Here is a 20,334-nt window from a genome sequence, read left to right on the forward strand (position 1 = left end):
AGGTGAAAGAGGACATTTTGGCTGAAAGATTTTAGTCCAAGTCCTGGAGGAAGAAAGAAGCCTTTTAGGATAGCTGAAGGCTGGCACAAGGGAAGGTCGCTGTGTGAGAGGGAGGCTGTAGAGGGGGTCAGTGGCTACTTGGAGGTGGGTGTTATGGGCAGTGGTCATCAATATTATAAAAAGAGCTAGATTAGACATTTGACAGGCATGCCAATCTGTATGTAATATTACGTCAGCATGGATGTAATGATAGAGAAAGTTTTATTTATTCTGACCTCTCCTCACCACCTAAAATCTGGGGGATTCTCACAGGGCTTTTATGGAGGTGGATCTGTTCAACTTTTGAACTTTATCCCCCCAGGTCAGCTTCAGTTCTCCTCCATCTTTCCCTGCCACAACCCTCAACTTCTCCACCAAGTAAGAGCCAAACAAACATTTCACACACAGGGCTCTTGGTCTTTTTAGGCTGTCTTAATCTACCCCTGATTATTATAGTCAGGGAAGTGAGAGGCTGCAGTCTGCAGAGACGTGCTGGGTTTTTTCGCTTTCACTGAATATTCCTTTGCCCTCTTCTGTCAAGGTAAGAGTCATGGGAACATATTTTCTGTCCAATGAGGCAAAGCAGACTGTCCCATCATTTTTATTATTGAATTGCAGTGACTTAGGGCAAGCAGATGTGAAGAGTGTTTTCCCTCAGTATGCTCAACTAACAATTGCATGTAAGAGCTTAATTTACATGCATCCTCTCTGCATTTCTTTTGAGTATTCAGTGGGTAGTTGCCAAGTATCTGAAAACGTGTCTAGACACAGATGTTTCTATATTCAAAAACAGGGTTAATTTTCTGAACTACAAAGTCAAATGCATGTAACCCCTGTAACAGAATACACAGAATAAGGTAAAGAAAAAAGTTATGATCTAAGGAAGGGCTATTGAACTTCACTAGCTGTAGCAACTTTGCTCACCAAAATAACCGTGCTTTCCTGAGAATACACTTCCAATTGATAAGAAAACAATGGGAAGGAAACAGTTAATGACAGGTCTGTAATCTAATTTTTTCCTCTACCAGGGAGACATGAAAGAGGTGACTCAGTCAAATCCCCTTGCATACATGCTAATAACTAGACATCCTGATAAAAATGCTAATGGTATTTATAAGTAAAAAGATAATGGAGAGCCCTTATCTGTGAAATGCTTTCAGCAGCTATTCTAGTTATCTATTGCTGTGTGAAAAACCACCCCCAAACTCAGTGGCTGAAAACAATAATTTGTTATTATCTTTACCTTTCAGTGGGTTAACATGGCTCAGCTAGGTAATTTTTTGCGTGGAGCTTCTCACACAACTTTAGTTAGTGCTGCAGTTGCAGACATCTGAAGAGATAGCTCCCCCATGCTGCCAGCTGATGAGCCTGGGTTAGGCTTTTCAGGCCATATGGTCTCTGTTGCAACTACTCAACTCTGCTGTTGTAGTGTGAAAGCACCCATGTACAACACATAAACAAATGAGCATGGCGTCATTCCAATGAAACTTAATTACAAAAACAGGTGGCAGGCCGGATTTGGCCCATGGGCCATAGTTTGCCACCCCCGGACTATGATGTCTGCGAGGGAAAAATGCTTGTCCTGTGTCCTGCTAGTGAATCATTAGTAAACTCAGTATTAGGTAAGATGTATAAACTGTGTGGAGTTTGATTGATCATCAAACTCACTTCTTCCCTTAGAGTCTCTCGAATGTTAAACACAATGTTTGTGCATAATGTGGACACAATATCTGTAAGTCAACTTGTCAACAGATATTAATTTAATTCCAATTGTTGGCCTACATTACACTTGATGTTCCACATTCATGGATTCAACCAACAGCAGATAAAAGTATTTTTAAAAAGGAAGGTAGTGTCTGTACTGAACACGTACAGACTTTTTTCTTGTCATTGTTACCTAAACAATACATTCTAACAACTATTTACATTACATTTATATAGTATTAGGTATTAGAGGTAATCTAGACATGATTTAAAGTATACAAAAGGATGTGTGTGTGTTATACAGAAATACTACACCATTGTATATCAGGGACTTGGGCATCTATTGGTGTTGGTATCTATGGGGGTTTCTGGAACCAATCCTCCACAGATACTGAGGAACAACTGTAGGCTGAAGTTCGGAATTCTCTAGGTCAGTTTTACGTATACTGATTGCATGTGGTTGCATGAGAATGGAAATGGCAGAGCACATAATTCTTGTTGTAAATATGGAAGATCCTGTTAGACTTTACTTCATTGTTGAGAAGAAATCTGAATTTATTATGGAATATTTGGAGATCATAGAGTATATCCAAACTACTTTAAAAGTATTTTTAATACAAAAGAAAAGTAAGCCTCCTAAGGCTGTGGTTTCCAAGAAAATTTCCTTTTATCTACAGTAGGGTTTATTTAAATGAAAGACATTGCTATAGTATCTCCCTCAATTTAAGCTTGGAAAAGAGAATGAAAGGGCACAGCCTGAGGTAGATTGTCAGTAATGGCTTATTGCATAGTCAACGAACTTTTTTTAAACCTTTCAAAACATTGTAAATGTAAGATAAATATTTAGACTTCAATTATGTGGAATTTTCTTTCTTCCTTTGAAAACTCTAATAGAAGTAATTTTCCAAAGGGATTAACAGATGACAACATTTTTTGATATGAGTCCTTGGGGTTGAATAGACAGCAGCTATAAGGCAAAGGAAAAAAAAAAAGAAACGTATAGATAAAATATCCGAAGTCATATTCTTTTGATTTTTTTGGTGAAAAAAGTTTTGCAATAGAAAATTACAGACAAATGCTTGTAATTTTGGCACACATACAACCAATACAAAAACTGTAAACATATTTTTAGCCCTGTTATAAATAAATTCTTTCATAGGGCAGTGGACCTTTTAATTTAAATATAAACTCAGAATGTTCCTCTATGTTATTTTCTACAAGTGTTCTCAACTATTTTGTATTTTAGGTAGTGAAACATTCTTAGAGAAGTTAAGTGATTAGATTTTTAAAGGATGAAATATAAAATTTATTTTTTTTCCAGTTGCAAAAAAGAAAAATATGCTTAGGAAAACTTGAAAGTGAATAAAAATAACTGCAGATGATGTTCATTAGTTATCCCACCCTTAAGGCCTATGTCGTCGTGACATGCTAATTCCAAAAAGGAGGAACACAGACATATTATATGAATCAGTGGTTCCTTGCTATTTGCCTCTATTTCAGTAAACAAGACATCCAAGCTTCTATGCAAACTTATTCCCATCCCTCCCCCCATGATAGCATGACAGCAGGCCCAGATGGCCGGGGAAGGAGATAAGGATGAGATAGGAAAGAAGACCTACAAAAAAGGAAAGAGATCCTTCAACTTCTTGAATTATGCATCAAAGCCCAGGTGTGAGGTTTTCTGTAAGAATTAAATTTTGATAGGATTCTCAATGGGACTTAGTTTTAGATTTGCATGTTTCTTATTTTCCCACGTGAACTGTAGTTCCTGAAAGCTGGCTGGCTGCAGGGTAGAAGTAGCAGTGCACCCTTTTGAGTTCTGCTGCCCCTTTGGCTTTCGGTACTGAGGTACTGGGTCCATCTTTCTTAACAAACATGACATTATGCAAAATTTACTTGATGCAAGTTTTACCAACCTGTTTAGGGATCTTCAAATGATGTTTATGTATATACAGACAGTAGCGGGTGGGGAGTAGCGTTGTTGTTTTAAAAAGAAAATCGCATCTTAATGAAAGAATTACTGAGAACTTGGTGGGCAGAATAGTGGTGGTTTTAATTGTATTTTGGAAATATAAAAAATACTCACAAGGTAGTAGGTTTATGGAGCCTTAGAAAACAATAGTAACAACATCTTCAGATTATTCCTGCACTCTAGGGACAGGCTGTGATGAGTAGATGTGCACGCCCTGCACAGAGTTCTAACTGGCAGGACTTTGTCCTTTGCTGGGCTTGGCTGTGTGGTGTGGACTCAGGGCGAGAGGGGTTCATTGCTGTGAGTTGATGATGTAGTTTCCCAAAATAATAAAATGAAAACTTATTTTGTCTTTCTAACTAAGTCAATCATAAAACAACTCATAGATCTTTTTAAGTTGTTTCCTGTCATGCTCTGCTTGTCTCAGCCTTTCTGTGCTCTCAGTATCACTGCAGCAGGAAGCTCAATGATCTTTTCTGCTTGCATGATGCATTGTCTTTCTCTATTTCAAACGTGTCTTTTCTTCATCCTCCCTCCCCAAGCCCAACTCCTTTTGCCAAGACCTATTTATCCAGTACAGCATTTTCTTCCTTACTTGTTGGTTTGTTCCAGCTCTCAGGGAACTCCAGCAATTTTTCATGAGAAAGAAAGTTAGTTCTTTTTTGCCTTGTTCTTATATCTTCTACATCTTTAGCACTATCTGCTAGGATCACCAAACTGTGTTACTAGTGTAGCTTGATAGGACTCTTCTCTAGTACAGATGATGCCTTAACATCAGGTTATCAGGATGCCTGTCATCCATTCCCGTCCCCAAATTTGACAGTTATTTGCCTAAATAAACTCCTAAGTATTTCAGCTAAACACTTAGTGCTAAATGCCTCCAACTCCATTGTTTTGCCCAAAATATGTATTGTTCTCAAAAGCCCACTACTATTTGTTTTGTAATTAAGCTACAATATTTCCAAAACTTTTTTATATGCTAGCATTCAAGGAGGATATCCATGATAAGCAATTATTTTAGTACTTGATTTCACAAACTATTCATTTCACAACCAAGTAGATTAAGGAGAAATCCTTATTTTCCTAATATTAATGTGTTTTTCCTCTATACTTTTATATTGATCTCCTTTTTCCTTTGCAGATGGAGACTGGAAGGTGACCATTGTCACTGGGGATCTTGAAAATGCCGGCACCACAGCAACAGTGTTCCTTTATGTCTATGGAGAAACGAAATGTTCAGGTCCTATTATTTTGGGATCTGGGAAACACCAGCTGTTTAACCCTAACACTGCAGATATATTCAAGGTAAAAATGATACAGCTATAACTTGTTTGCTAAGATATATTGTGATATACATCCCCGAAGATGAAATGGAGTGTAATTTTTTGTTGTTCTTTTGGTATTGCATTTGCATTAAATTTGCTTGGTATATGTGGTATGTTTTATCCCATGGGAGCTGGGAAACAGTAATAACAACAGGGATGTAAGATTTTTGTTTCTTCTTCATTTTTTTATTTGTATAAAGGCAAAAAAGTATATGCATTTTAGAACATTTAAAAATTAGAGTGGAATAATTTACTACCAATCCTATTGTCAAGTTGAGTATTTCCATTTTCGAATATCTGTCTCAGTCTTTGTTCATACCCATACAAGTTTTCCACAAGCACACTAACACATATGATGGAGCATGATGGTATGATGGAAAGGTGGTGGAGGCCTAATGACTAAGACATGGGCGAAACGGTCAAATGGTCGATTCAAATGCTGACTTTGCCATTTACAAGCATGGTGACCTGGACATATTATTTAACCTTTCTGTGCCTCACTTTCCTCAATAATCTTTACTTCACAGGATTAGAATGAGGATTAAATTAATTAATCCTCAGTGTAGTATCTGAAATGATCAATAAATGTTTGCTATTAATATTGCACTACATAGGCAATTATGTAGCACCCTGTATTACGTGCAATATGGCCATTACATACTCTTCTCACTAAAAATTTTTATTGATTAGATACTAAGTAATGTACTACGAATAAATAGAAACTTTGATGATGTTGGACATTTAAATGGCTTTCAAGTTTTTACTATTATAAATAATGCTGCAATTAGCATAGTTTTAACCTTAGCTTTCCTCTTATTTTTTTAACCAAAGCTACCTATTTTCCTATGACAAACTCTGAGAAATGGTATTACTCTTGATCCATTTTGAAAAACTACGGTGTAAAAGTATGTGATTTACATAGCACATTGCCTCCGAAAACATAGTAAACACTGGTAAATTTTAATGGTTATTAAATCCCTACGACATCCCAAATCATGTTATCTATTTCTGCCATACAACATATTTAATAATTTTCATTAAAATTTATCAGTTTCTTTGCACAAGTTAGAGTATGTGACTGTGGATCTATGGAAATTGTCTTCATTTCTTTTTGTTAAAAGTGTTTTTTTGCAATATAATTCACTCTAACATTCATATCATAACATTCATCCATTTTTTATTATTTTTTAATTTTTTTGTTTTAAAGTTTTGTTTTTAATTGACACATAATTGTATATATTTATGGGGTACAGTGTGATGCTCCAATACATACATATATTGTATAATGATCAAATCAGGGTAAAAAAACATTTACCCATTTAAAGTGTATGAAGTGTACAACCCTGTGAATGTACTAAATAATCACCACAATCTAATTTTAGAACATGTTCATCACTCTAAAAAGAAGGCCAGTAACCATTAGCAGAAACTCTCCATTTTCCTATCTCCCAGCTTTAGGAAACTAATAATCTACTTTCTGTCTCTACACATTTGCCTGTTCTGGACATTTCATATAAATGGAATCATGTAACATGGAGTATTTTTGTCTGACTTATTTTACGTAGCATAAAGAATGCTTTAAAGCTTAATCAGTATTGTAGCGTGTATCAGTACTTTATTCTTTTTTATGATGAAATAATATCCTATTATATGAATGAACCACTTTTTTTTTAATTATTATTATACTTTAGGTTTTATGGTACATGTGCGCAATGTGCAGGTTAGTTACATATGTATACATCTGCCATGCTGGTGCGCTGCACCCACTAACTCTTTATCCAGCATTAGGTATATCTCCCAATGCTATCCCTCCCCCCTCCCCCCACCCCACAACAGTCCCCGAAGTGTGATGTTCCCCTTCCTGTGTCCATGTGTTCTCATTGTTCAATTCCCACCTATGAGTGAGAATATGCGGTGTTTGGTTTTTTGTTCTTGCAATAGTTTACTGAGAATGATGATTTCCAATTTCATCCATGTCCCTACAAAGGACATGAACTCATCATTTTTTATGGCTGCATAGTATTCCATGGTGTATATGTGCCACATTTTCTTAATCCAGTCTATCATTGTTGGACATTTGGGTTGGTTCCAAGTCTTTGCTATTGTGAATAATGTCACAATAAACATACGTGTGCATGTGTCTTTATAGCAGCATGATTTATAGTCCTTTGGGTATATACCCAGTAATGGGATGGCTGGGTCAAATGAAATTTCTAGTTCTAGATTCCTGAGGAATCGCCACACTGACTTCCACAATGGTTGAACTAGTTTACAGTCCCACCAACAGTGTAAAAGTGATGAACCACATTTTATTTATCCATTTATCAGCTGATGCAGATTTGAGTTGTTTTCATTTTCATCTGTTGTGAACAATGCAGCTATGAACATCTATGTACAAGTTTTTGTGTGAACATGTTATTGTTTCACTATGTATATATCATTTCACACATAAACTTGGGTATATACCTAGGAGTAAAATTTCTGAATCATATGTTTAACACTTTGAGGAACTGCCAAACTGTTTTCCAAAGTAGCTGCACCATTTTTACACTTCTACCAGCAATGTACAATGTTTCATTTTTCTCCACATCTTTATCAACATTCGATATTATCTGTTTTTTGATTCTAACCATCCTAGTGGATGGGAAATAGTATCTTATTGTGATTTTGATGTGTATTTCCTTAATGACTAATGATGTTGAGCACCTTTATTGGCCATTGGTGTGTTTTCACTGGAAAAATATCTATTCAAATGACTTGCCCATTTTTATATTTGATCTTAGCCAAAAGGCTGAGAAGCAATGATTTGCCCATTTTTAATTGGATCATTTGTCTTTTTATTAATGAGTTTAAGAGTTCTTTATATATTCCCAATATGAATCTGTTATCATATAGATAACAAATATGTTTATTCAACAATGAACACCCCCAAGATAACAAATAAAAAAATATGTTTTACAATTTTTTCCCCGTTTTTGGGTTACCTTTTAACTTCCTTGCTGGTATGGATTTAAGTTACCTTCTAGTGTCCTTTCAAATCAGACTGGAGAGTTCCTTTTGGTATTTCTTGTAGGGCAGGTCTGCTAGTGATGAATTCTCTATTTTTGTTTATCTGGGAAAGTCTTAATTTGCATATGCAAGTCTTGGTTGACAGTTTTTTTCTTTCAGTACTTTGAATATGTCATCCCACTTCTTTATGGCCTTTATGATTTCTGATGAGAAGTCAGAAGTTAACCTTATTAAAGATCCTGTACATATGATAAGTTGTTTATCTTCTGCTGCTTTCAAGATTCTCTGCTTGTTTTTGGCTTTCAAAAATTTTACTGTGTTGTGTTTAGGTGTAGATCACCTTACTGTTGGTTTTAATAGCTACTGTGGTTGCAAGGTGGCCAGTTTTCAAGACTATTGTGGAGTTGGGGAGGGTGGTAGAGAGTAGATCAAAGTACTTGTAAGGTCCCCTTATGTTTCTACCAATGTTCATTGTTTTCATTGAATACATGCTCCTCAATTTGTTATAATCCTTTGATTAATTTTCAGAGTTCTAGATAATTTCATTTCAATAATCTTTTTATTGCTTTTGTGGAGCACTGGATTTATGGAGGGTCTCAGTCTGCCATTTCAGAAGTCCTGCTCTGCTCTTATTATCTTGATCGTATTTTGTTATTTTTAATTCAAGTTTCTATTTCTCCATGAAATCTTCCATGATTTCTATAACTTGCTGAAGATAAATAAGAACTGGCCCAATATAAATTTGGATTTGAGTCTATGTCATGTGACCAAATCCTTGGAATAGAAGAGCCACCATCCAAGTGGCTCTTGAGACATTGACTATCTTATTGTCAGAACAGTGAAAATTTCCTTTTATATAACTGGTTCATATGGTAGGTGACAACGCAGGGTAACTGTAATATTCTCCTGACCCAATCATAGGCCTTGAAGAGGAACTTGATTGTAGGACTTCATGAAAGAAGAGGATTCTAGTTTCAAAAAGGGCTTGCAAAATGGTGTCAGTGGCTTTGTAGCAATTTTGATATATACCCTCTATAGACTATAGAGTTCAGCTCTATGGTTGCACCTAGAATGTCACTAAGAGCCAAAATGAAGGAAATTAAACATCCTCAGGAAAACAATCAAGGCAAAATTAAGAGCGAAATGTCCATTATGGCAGAAAGTTGGAGACAATAGGCAGAGAGGAGTTTCTAGAGAACAGGGACTAGACCTAGTTCACTTGCTAACCGTTGAATCTGTTTATTGCCTGACATAGACTAGACACTCATAAATATCTGTTGAAATCATGAAAATTCAATAAAAATGACTTTGCTGAAATTTGTTTAATATTGACTGCTTTATCTTGGGGGTGTTCATTGTTAAATTTTTCTTATGATCCTTCTCACTCTGAGGGAATCATAAAGGCATCCATGTATCTTATATTAATATTATTTACTTATAAACCTGCCCAGAAATTTAGTTGGGCTTTTTATTGCATTTTTGCAAATTGAAATGCTAAATAGTATTCTCCGTTGCTTGGAAAAAGTTAGTGCTTATGCCGTTCACTCCTAGAAAGTCGCTTTCTGCTTCTGATTTACTATTGTATGAAGTCAATTAATTTTGTAGATGAAAAGGTTTAATATTTATTGTGAACTCCCAGGACCCTTGCCTAATCATTGACTATCCCTTATGCTCCTTAGGATTGAAATGGATGATACAGTTTTGCCTTTGTAAAAACAATTTATATCACCAACAATGTGAAGACCTATATTTGACCTCCAACTCTGCCCTTTACTATATAAGGAAATATGGATAAAGCACTTAACATTTGTAAGCTTTAATTTCCTCCTTTGTAAAATGAGTGCAACAATACCTTATAATATAACTATGCAGATTGAAAGAGTTAAACATCAATGTACTTTATATAAAGTATAAAACACTCTTATCATTATGCTCTTTAGGCTGACTCTTATGATCCTGCCCACAAATTCTGGTAGACTTCCTGATAGGATGGGGTTTAAGATAATTTTTCAGATGAATGAAGGCAGGAAGGCAGCTTGGCAGATGGCTGGTGGGTGGCAATTTCTGGCATGGGGGTATGTGTAGAAATGTCTGGAGGCTGGAGTAGGAGGAAGGAACATATGAAAACAAGACTAGGTTGGCTGAGCTAGAGCAAGTCAGTTGAGTATGTAATATCAAGAATGTTTATCTGGGTCTTTTCAATGTTTAAAAGTTAGATGTCCATGTGGGCCTACAAACTATTAGCCATTAGCTAGTTGGGTGTTAGCATGTCATTTTGATTTTGGCATAACTCTGTATGACTTTCTTTTCTCTCCTTCTTGCCCTCTTCCTTCTTCATCTTCTTTTCCATTCTTTCCTTTTTTTTTGTTTTTTAGGAATCCTAAAACTTGGAGATCGGTAACATTTTACATTGACTTCATTCAGAAGTGTAGGAGTGGCAGCACTAAGCAGTTCCCTGTTGACATGTTTGACTTTCCTGTGGATGGCAGATCCTAGGGACAATTTAACTTAAACTTTTTCCTTAGTTACAAAAGTTGAAATATTTTTAAAATGACATCTTCTACAAATTTTCAATTATGGATACTTATTGAGAAAAGTTAATAACGTTGTTCCCCTTAAATAGAAAATAAATTGCAGAAATAAAACCCCAGTTCAGATGATGTCAGCAAGGTAATAGAATAGAATTTGCTTAGCTTCAGAACTCCTCACAGTAAGACAAACTAACTCTACAGAGAAGAGTGCCTTTGTGAAAATCCCAGAAACTGGGGGTGAGGCTGATGCACCCCACAGAAATGAGAAAAAGTCTCATTAAAAGGGTAAGAGAAGCAGATATACTTTGACTGCTTCACCTCTCCCTCAGGCTGGCATGGCATCATACCAAGCTAGTCCTAGATGGACATCCAGCTTTTCCAACATTTTGGGGTGCTTCATGGGAAACTCACTTCTACTTTCCCCTACAGGGTATACTGGGGGACTTGGCAGGGCTAGATTCTATGGGGTCAGCCAGGAACAAAGAAGCATGGCAGGGCTTACAGCAACCAGTGCACAGAACTTGGCGATAGCACTGCATCCCTGCTGTTAGCATTATCACTGACTAACCAGAGAGCTTAGTCAGTGTCTCTGCCTAACCATGGAGCAAAACTAGTGGTACTGTCTTGCCAGAGAATACAGTCTGCAGTTTTGCATGTCTTAGGTTCCAAGCCAGTGGTCAGGCCAAGCCATGGAGCCTAACCTACAGCCCTGCCTGAGCAATGAGCCAAGCCAATGACCCGGCCTGACTCTGGAGCATATCTTGCAGCCTTGCCTGATCAAGAAGCCTAGATAAAGACTCTGCCATGACATAGAACCCAGCCTGTGATTCCACCAGGGGAGGCAGCCAGCCAGTGACCTTGACCAACTATGGGGCAAGCCTGTGTCCCTGCCTGACCAGGGAGCTAGGCTAACAATCCAGCCTACCGTGAAGCCCAGTCTATGGCCCCTCTCAGCTGTGAAGTTTAGCCTACAGCCCCACCTGACAATAAAACCCAGCCTATAGTCTTGCTAAATTGTGGAGCATAGCCTGATGGAGCAGGGAGTCCAGACAGCATACCCATCTAATCGTGGAGTGCAGCCTATAACCCCATCAAACTGCAGGGCACAAGCAGGGCACAATCTACAGATTCTCCAAAACTGACAGCCCAGTAGAGGTCCTCACTGACTGTGGAGCACAGCCAACAGCTCTGCATTATCAGGCAACCCACCCAATAACCCTGCTCAACTGTGAGACACAGCCTGTGACCCTACCCAATTGCAGAGCCCAGGCTGCAGCTAACCCCAACTGCAGAGCTCAGCCTGCATGAATGTGAAGACCAGCCATGAGCACTGTCTGGCCAGAGAGATTGGTTAGGTCTCTGACTAGAAGTGATTGTGGAACTCAGCCTATAGCCCTGCCTAATTATAAGTCCAAGCAGCAGCACTGCTTGGCCAGGGAAAGCAGCCTATAACTCTGCCCAACCAGAGGCAATTGTGGAGCCCAACCAGTGGCCCCATCTTGCCAGGAGCCTAACCAGAAGTTCTGCCTGACTACAGCCAGGTCAGCAGACCTATTGGTTGCAGAGACCATCTTGCAGCTCCACCCAACATCAGAGCATGGGCAGATGTCTTGCCCAGTTGGAGACCTTGACAGAAAGCATAACCTACCTGTGAATGCTACCAGCTGGTCTGTCTAAAACCCCAGGCTGGGCTGATGAGTGAAGGTCTTTCCCTGCCAAAGTGAACCTGTAAAGGCTGGAAGACCTGATTGCTTCCTTAAACGCACAGTCACCAATGCAAGAATATAAGGATCACAAACAGTCATGGTAACATGAAACTACCAAAGAAAACTAATAAAGCTCCAATAGTTGATCCTAGAGAAATGGAGATCTAGGAACTGTTTGACAAGGAATTGAGAATAATCTCTTTAAACAAGTTCAGTGAACTTCAAGAAAAAAACAGGTAGACAACTAAATGAAGTTAGATAAGCAACACATGATCAAAACTATTATAGAAGTTCAACAAGGACATAGAAACCATTAAACAAAATTAAAATTCTAAAGCTGAAGAATACAATGACTGAAATGAAAAATTCAGTAGAGAGCTTCAACATTTGACTCAATAAAGAAGAAGAAAGAATCAGTGAATTTGAAGACAGGTCATTTGAAAATATTCAGTCAGTGGAGCAAAAAGGAAACAAAATAATTTTAAAAAGTGAAGAAATGTTATGAGTTAATGGGATACCATCAAGTGAAACAATATATGCATTATGAAAATTCCAGAAGGAGAAGAAGGAAAGATAGGGACAAAAAGCCTATTTAAAGAAATGATTACTGAAAACCTTGCAAATTTGGGGAGAGAAATAGACATTCTGATTTGTGAACCCCAAGTGTCACTAGACAGGTTGAATCTGAAATGTTATACACAAAGCAAATTATAAATAAATTGTCAAAAGTCAAAGACAAAGAGAATTTTGAAAGCAATGAAAGAAAAATGATTCATCATATACAGTGGAGCCTCCACAAGTCTATCAGTGGATTTCTAGCAGAACCCTTGCAGGCCAGGAAAGAGTGGGATCATATATTCAAAATACTAAAAAAAAAAAAAAAAAAAAAAAAAAAAAAAAAAAAAAAAAAACACCCTGCCAACCAAGAATACTGTACCCACCAAACTTGTCCTTCAGAAATGGAGAGATAAAAGATTTCCCATCCCAAAGTGATGGAGTTCATCACTTTTACCTTCCTTACAAGAAATGCTAAAGGAAGTTCATCAAGTTGAAATGAAAGAACACTAATTAACAACCTAAAATATATGAATATATGAAACTTGTTGTAAAAATAAATACATATAGTCAAAGGCAGAACTCTCTAAATTTTTATTATGGTGATGCATAACTCATTTCAATTCTAGTAGAGCAGTTAAAAATGTATTAAAAATAACTATAACAACAATAACTTGCTATTAGATATGGAATACATGAAATATAAATTGTAATATCAATAACATAAAATATTAGGTGTGAGTTAAATGTGTCATTTTAGAGACAATTAAATTTAAATTATCTGCTTAAAATAGGATGTGAAAATGATAAGATATTTTATGCAAGTCTTATGGTAACCACAAAGAATAAACCTGCAGTAGATACACAAAAGATTAAGAGACAGAGATCAAAGAATACCAACACAAAAGTCATTAATTACAAAAGAAGAAATAAGCAAGGAAGAAAGGAGTAAAGGAAATATAAAGAATCAGAAAATTAACCAAATGGCAAAAATACATTTTTAATTATCAATAATTACTTTAAATATAATGGATTAAATTATTTGATGAAAAGATGTGCAGCATTTGAATGGATTAAAAAACAAGATCCAATAATAAGCTGCCTAGAGGGGACTCACTTTAGCTTTAAAGACACACATAGGCTGTAGTTAGGGATGGAAAAGACTTTCCATGAAATGATAATCAAATGTGGGCACGAGTGACTATAATTTTATCATACAAATTGACTTTAAGCTGAAAACTGCCACAAGAGACTAAGAAGATTATTACTTAATGATAAAGGGACCAATTTATCAAGAAGATAGAACAATTATAAATATTTATGTACCCGACACTGAGCAGCTAAATAGATAAAGTGAGTACATTTACAACAATAGAAGTGAAAGGAGAAATAAGCAGCAATATTATAATAGTAAGGATCTTTGATATTAAACCCTCAATGACAGATAGATCATCCAGACAGAAAACTGATGAGGAAACCATGGGTTTGAACAATACTGTAAACCCAGTGAACCTAACAGACATATACAGAACTTTTCATCCAACAGCAGCAGAATACATACTATTCTCAAGGGCACATAAAATATCCAGGATAGATCATATGTGAAGACAAAAAACAAGTCTTAATAAATTCAAGAAGATTGAAATTACATCAAGTATCTCTTCTCACTACAGTAGTATGAAACTCAAACTAAATGACAGGAAGAAAATTGGAAGATTTACAAATTTGTGGAGATTAAACACACTCCTCAATAATTAAGGAGTCATAGAATAAATCAAAAAATAACTTAAGACAAACATAAAGGAAAATACAACATACCAAAACTTATGTGATACAAAAGCAGTGCCGAGAGGAAAGCTTATAGCTGTAAATGGCTACATTATGAAACAATAAAGATCTCAAATAAACAAGCTAACTATACACTTTGAGGAATTAGAAAAATAGAACAAAATAAATCCAAAGTTAGCAGAAAGAAGGAAATGATAAAGACTAGAATGGGGAAAAAATGAAATAGAGAGTAGAAGAACAATAGAAGAGATCAATAAAACCAAAAATTAGTTTTTGGAAAAGATAAAATTAACAAGCCTCTAGCTAGACTAATCAAGAAAAAAAGTGAGAGAACTCAAATAAATAAAATTATCAATGAAAAAGAAGACATTACAACTCATACCACAAAAATACATAGGATCATAAGAGACTGCTATGAAATATTATGTGTCAACAAATTGAATAACCTAGATAAAATGTATAAATTTATAGAAACATACAACCTAAAAAGATTGAAACATGAAGAAATAGTCTGAATACACCAGTAATGAGTAAGGAGATTGAATCAGTAATCTCCTAACAAGGAAAAAACCAAGACCTTTAGTCTTCATTCTGAGTTCTACCAAACATTTAAGGAAGAGTTAATGCCAAACCATCTCAAACTCTTCTAAAAAATCTAAAGTGGAGGAAATACTTCCAAACTCATTTTATGAGGCCAGCATTACCCTCATACCAAAGCCAGACAGGATATTAGAAGAAGAAAAAATTACAGGACAATATTCCTGATGAATGTAGAAGCAAAAATACTCAACAAAATACTGGCAAACACAATTCAATAGCACATTAAAGTATTATTTAGCATAATCAAGTGGGATTTATCCCTGGAGTGCAAGGATGGTTCAATATGTACAAATCAATAATTGTGATACACCATATTAACAGAAGGAAGGATAAAAATAACGTGATCATCTCAACATGATACAGAAAAAGCATTTGACAAATTTCAACATGGTTTTATGAGGCAAACTCTCAGCATATTTAATATGGAAGGAACATCTCAACCTAATAAAGACCAAATATGATAAACCCACAGCAAACATTATACTCAATGGTGAAAAGCTGAAGGCTTTCTCTCAAATATCAGGAACAAGATAAGGGTGCCTACTCTTGCTACTTTTATTCAACATAGTACTGGAAGTGCTAGTTAGAATAATTAGGCAAGAAAAAACAGGGTATCCAAATCAGAGAGAAGGAAATAAAATCATCTGTTTGCAGATGACATAATCTTACATATAGAAAATTCTAAAAATTCCACCAAAAAGCAGTTAGAATAAACAAACTCAGTAAAGTTGCAAGCTACAAAAGGAACATTTAAAAAATCTGTTGCATTTTCATACATTAACAATGAACTATCTGAAAAAAATTAATCCAATTTATAATACCATTGAAACAATAAAATAATTAGGAATAAATTTAACAAAGAAAGTGAAACATCTCTACACTTAAAACAATAAGTCATTGTTGAAAGAAATTAAAGTATGTACTATTAAATGGAAAGATATTCCATGTTCATGGATCAGAAAAATTAATATTATTAAAATGTACATATTACCCAAAGCAATTTACAGATTCAGTGAAATTCCTATCAAAATTCCAATAGCATTTTTGACAGAAATATAAAAAACAATCCAAAATTTTATGTGAAACCACAAAAAACTCTAAATAGTCAAAGCATTCTTGAAAAAAAAGAACAAAGCTGGATGCATTGCATTACCTGATTTCACACTATATTCTAAAGCCATAAAAACTAAAATAGTATTTTTATTTTATTGGCATAAAAATAGACACAAAGACAAATGGAACAGAATCAAGAGCCCAGAAATAAACCCATGCATATACAACCAACTGTTTGTCAATATTTGACAAGGGCACCAAGAATACACAATGGGGAAATGTTACCTTTTTCAATAAGTGGTGTTGGGAAAACTGGGTAACCACGAGCAAAAGAATGAAATTGGACCCGTGTCTTTTTTTTTTTTATGATCATTTTTTCTTTATTTTATTTTATTATTATTATACTTTAAGTTTTAGGGTACATGTGCACAATGTGCAGGTTAGTTACATATGTATACATGTGCCATGCTGGTGTGCTGCACCCATTAATTCGTTATTTAGCATTAGGTATATCTCCTAATGCTATCCCTCCCCCCCACCCCACAACAGTCCCCAGAGTGTGATGTTCCCCTTCCTGTGTCCATGTGTTCTCATTGTTCAATTCCCACCTATGAGTGAGAACATGCAGTGTTTGGTTTTTTTGTCCTTGCAATAGTTTACTGAGAATGATAATTTCCAGTTTCATCCATGTCCCTACAAAGGACATGAACTCATCATTTTTTATGGCTGCATAGTATTCCATGGTGTATATGTGCCACATTTTCTTAATCCAGTCTATCATTGTTAGACATTTGGGTTGGTTCCAAGTCTTTGCTATTGTGAATAGTGCCACAATAAACATACGTGTGCGTGTGTCTTTATAGCAGCATGATTTTTAGTCCTTTGGGTATATACCCAGTAATGGGATGGCTGGGTCAAATGGTATTTTTAGTTCTAGATCCTTGAGGAATCACCACACTGACTTCCACTATGGTTGAACTAGTTTACAGTCCAACCAACAGTGTAAAAGTGTTCCTATTTCTTCACATCCTCTCCAGCATCTGTTGTTTCCTGACTTTTTAACGATCGCCATTCTAACTGGTGTGAGATGGTATCTCATTGTGGTTTTGATTTGCATTTCTCTGATGGCCAGTGATAGATTCAATGCCATCCCCATCAAATTACCAATGACTTTCTTCACAGAATTGGAAAGAACTACTTTCAAGTTCATATGGAACCAAAAAAGAGCCCACATTGCCAAGACAATCCTAAGCCAAAAGAACAAAGCTGGAGGCATCACACTACCTGACTTCAAACTATACTACAAGGCTACAGTAACCAAAACAGCATGGTACTGGTACCAAAACAGAGATATAGATCAATGGAGCAGAACAGAGCCCTCAGAAATAACACCGCATATCTACAACTAAGCATTTTTTCATGTGTTTTTTTGGCTGCATAAATGTCTTCTTTTGAGAAGTGTCTGTTCATGTCCTTTGCCCACTTTTTGATGGGGTTGTTTGTTTTTTTCTTGCAAATTTGTTGGAGTTCATTGTAGATTCTGGATATTAGCCTTTTGTCAGATGAGTAGGTTGTGAAAATTTTCTCCCATTTTGTAGGTTGCGTGTTCACTCTGATGGTAGTTTCTTTTGCTGTGCAGAAGCTCTTTAGTTTAATTAGATCCCATTTGTCAATTTTGGCTTTTGTTGCCATTGCTTTTGGTGTTTTAGACATGAAGTCCTTGCCCATGCCTATGTCCTGAATGGTAATGCCTAGGTTTTCTTCTAGGGTTTTTATGGCTTTAGGTCTAACGTTTAAGTCTTTAGTCCATCTTGAATTAATTTTTGTATAAGGTGTAAGGAAGGGATCCAGTTTCAGCTTTCTACCTATGGCTAGCCAGTTTTCCCAGCACCATTTATTAAATAGGGAATCCTTTCCCCATTGCTTGTTTTTCTCAGGTTTGTCAAAGATCAGATAGTTGTAGATATGCGGTGTTATTTCTGACAGCTCTGTTCAGTTCCATTGATCTATATCTCTGTTTTGGTACCAGTACCATGCTGTTTTGGTTACTGTAGCCTTGTAGTATAGTTTGAAGTCAGGTAGTGTGATGCCTCCAGCTTTGTTCTTTTGGCTTAGGATTGTCTTGGCAATGTGGGCTCTTTTTTGGTTCCATATGAACTTGAAAGTAGTTCTTTCCAATTCTGTGAAGAAAGCCATTGGTAATTTGATGGGGATGGCATTGAATCTATAAATTACCTTGGGCATTATGGCCATTTTCACGCTATTGATTCTTCCTACCCATGAGCATGGAATGTTCTTCCATTTGTCTGTATCCTCTTTTATTTCTTTGAGCAGTGGTTTGTAGTTCTCCTTGAAGAGGTCCTTCACATCCCTTGTAAGTTGGATTCCTAGGTATTTTATTCTCTTTGAAGCAATTGTGAATGGGAGTTCACTCATGATTTGGCTCTCTGTTTGTCTGTTATTGATGTATAAGAATGCTTGTGGTTTTTGTACATTGATTTTGTATCCTGAGACTTTGCTGAAGTTGTTTATCAGCTTAAGGAGATTTTGGGCTGAGACAATGGGGTTTTCTAGATATACAATCATGTCATCTGCAAACAGGGATAATTTGACTTCCTCTTTTCCTAATTGAATACCCTTTATTTCCTTCTCCTGCCTAATTGCCTTGGCCAGAACTTCCAACACTATGTTGAATAGAAGTGGTGAGAGAGGGCATCCCTGTCTTGTGCCCGTTTTCAAAGGGAATGCTTCCAGTTTTTGCCCATTCAGTATGATATTGGCTGTGTGTTTGTCATGGTTAGCTCTTATTATTTTGAGGTACGTCTCATCAATACCTAATTTATTGAGAGTTTTTAGCATGAAGCGTTGTTGAATTTTGTCAAAGGCCTTTTCTGCGTCTATTGAGATAATCATGTGGCTTTTGTCTTTGATTCTGTTTATATGCTGGATTACATTTATTGATTTGTGTATATTGAACCAGCCTTGCATACTAGGGATGAAGCACACTTGATTATGTTGGATAAGCTTTTTGATGTGCTGCTGGATTTGGTTTGCCAGTATTTTATTGAGGATTTTTGCATCAATGTTCATCAAGGATATTGGTCTAAAATTCTCTTTTTTGATTGTGTCTCTGCCCGGCTTTGGTATCAGGATGATGCTGGCCTCATAAAATGAGTTAGGGAGGATTCCCTCTTTTTCTATTGATTGGAATAGTTTCAGAAGGAATGGTACCAGTTCCTCCTTGTACCTCTGGTAGAATTCAGCTGTGAATCCATCTGGTCCTGGACTCTTTTTGATTGGTAAGCTATTGAATATTGCCACAATTTCACAGCCTGTTATTGGTCTATTCAGAGATTCAACATCTTCCTGGTTTAGTCTTGGGAGGGTGTATGTGTCGAGGAATTTATCCATTTCTTCTAGATTTTCTAGTTTATTTGCATAGAGGTGTTTGTAGTATTCTCTGATGGTAGTTTGTATTTCTGTGGGATTGGTGGTGATATCCCCTTTGTCATTTTTTATTGCATCTATTTGATTCTTCTCTCTTTTCTTCTTTATTAGTCTTGCTAGCAGTCTATCAATTTTGTTGATCCTTTCAAAAAAGCAGCCCCTGGATTCTTTAAGGTTTTTTTGTGCCTCTATTTCCTTCAGTTCTGCTCTGATTTTAGTTATTTCTTGCCTTCTGCTAGCTTTTGAATATGTTTGCTCTTGCTTCTCTAGTTCTTTTAATTGTGATGTTAGGGTGTCAATTTTGGATCTTTCCTGCTTTCTCTTGTGGGCATTTAGTGCTATAAATTTCCCTCTACACACTGCTTTGAATGTGTCCCAGAGATTCTGGTATGTTGTGTCTTTGTTCTCATTGGTTTCAAATAACATCTTTATTTCTGCCTTCATTTCATTATGTACCCAGTAGTCATTCAGGAGCAGGTTGTTCAGTTTCCATGTAGTTGAGCGGTTTTGAGTGAGTTTCTTAATCCTGAGTTCTAGTTTGATTGCACTGTGGTCTGAGAGACAGTTTGTTATAATTTCTGTTCTTTTACATTTGCTGAGGAGAG

The 20,334-nt window shown here is 36.2% G+C and overlaps 1 protein-coding gene across 1 annotated transcript in view; it reads left to right on the forward strand.

The window, feature by feature from the left end:
- The window catches only part of RP1 (RP1 axonemal microtubule associated), a 342,341-nt gene that overhangs the window by 242,760 nt on the left and 79,247 nt on the right, over positions 1 to 20,334 (forward strand). The window contains exon 25 of the mRNA XM_054561625.2: positions 4,857 to 5,020. Within this exon, the coding sequence (XP_054417600.2) occupies positions 4,857 to 5,020 (164 nt within the window). The remainder of the gene's footprint in view (positions 1 to 4,856; positions 5,021 to 20,334) is intronic.

This window comes from Pongo abelii, chromosome 7 (genome assembly GCF_028885655.2).
Source record: "Pongo abelii isolate AG06213 chromosome 7, NHGRI_mPonAbe1-v2.0_pri, whole genome shotgun sequence".
Classification (NCBI taxonomy): domain Eukaryota; kingdom Metazoa; phylum Chordata; class Mammalia; order Primates; family Hominidae; genus Pongo; species Pongo abelii.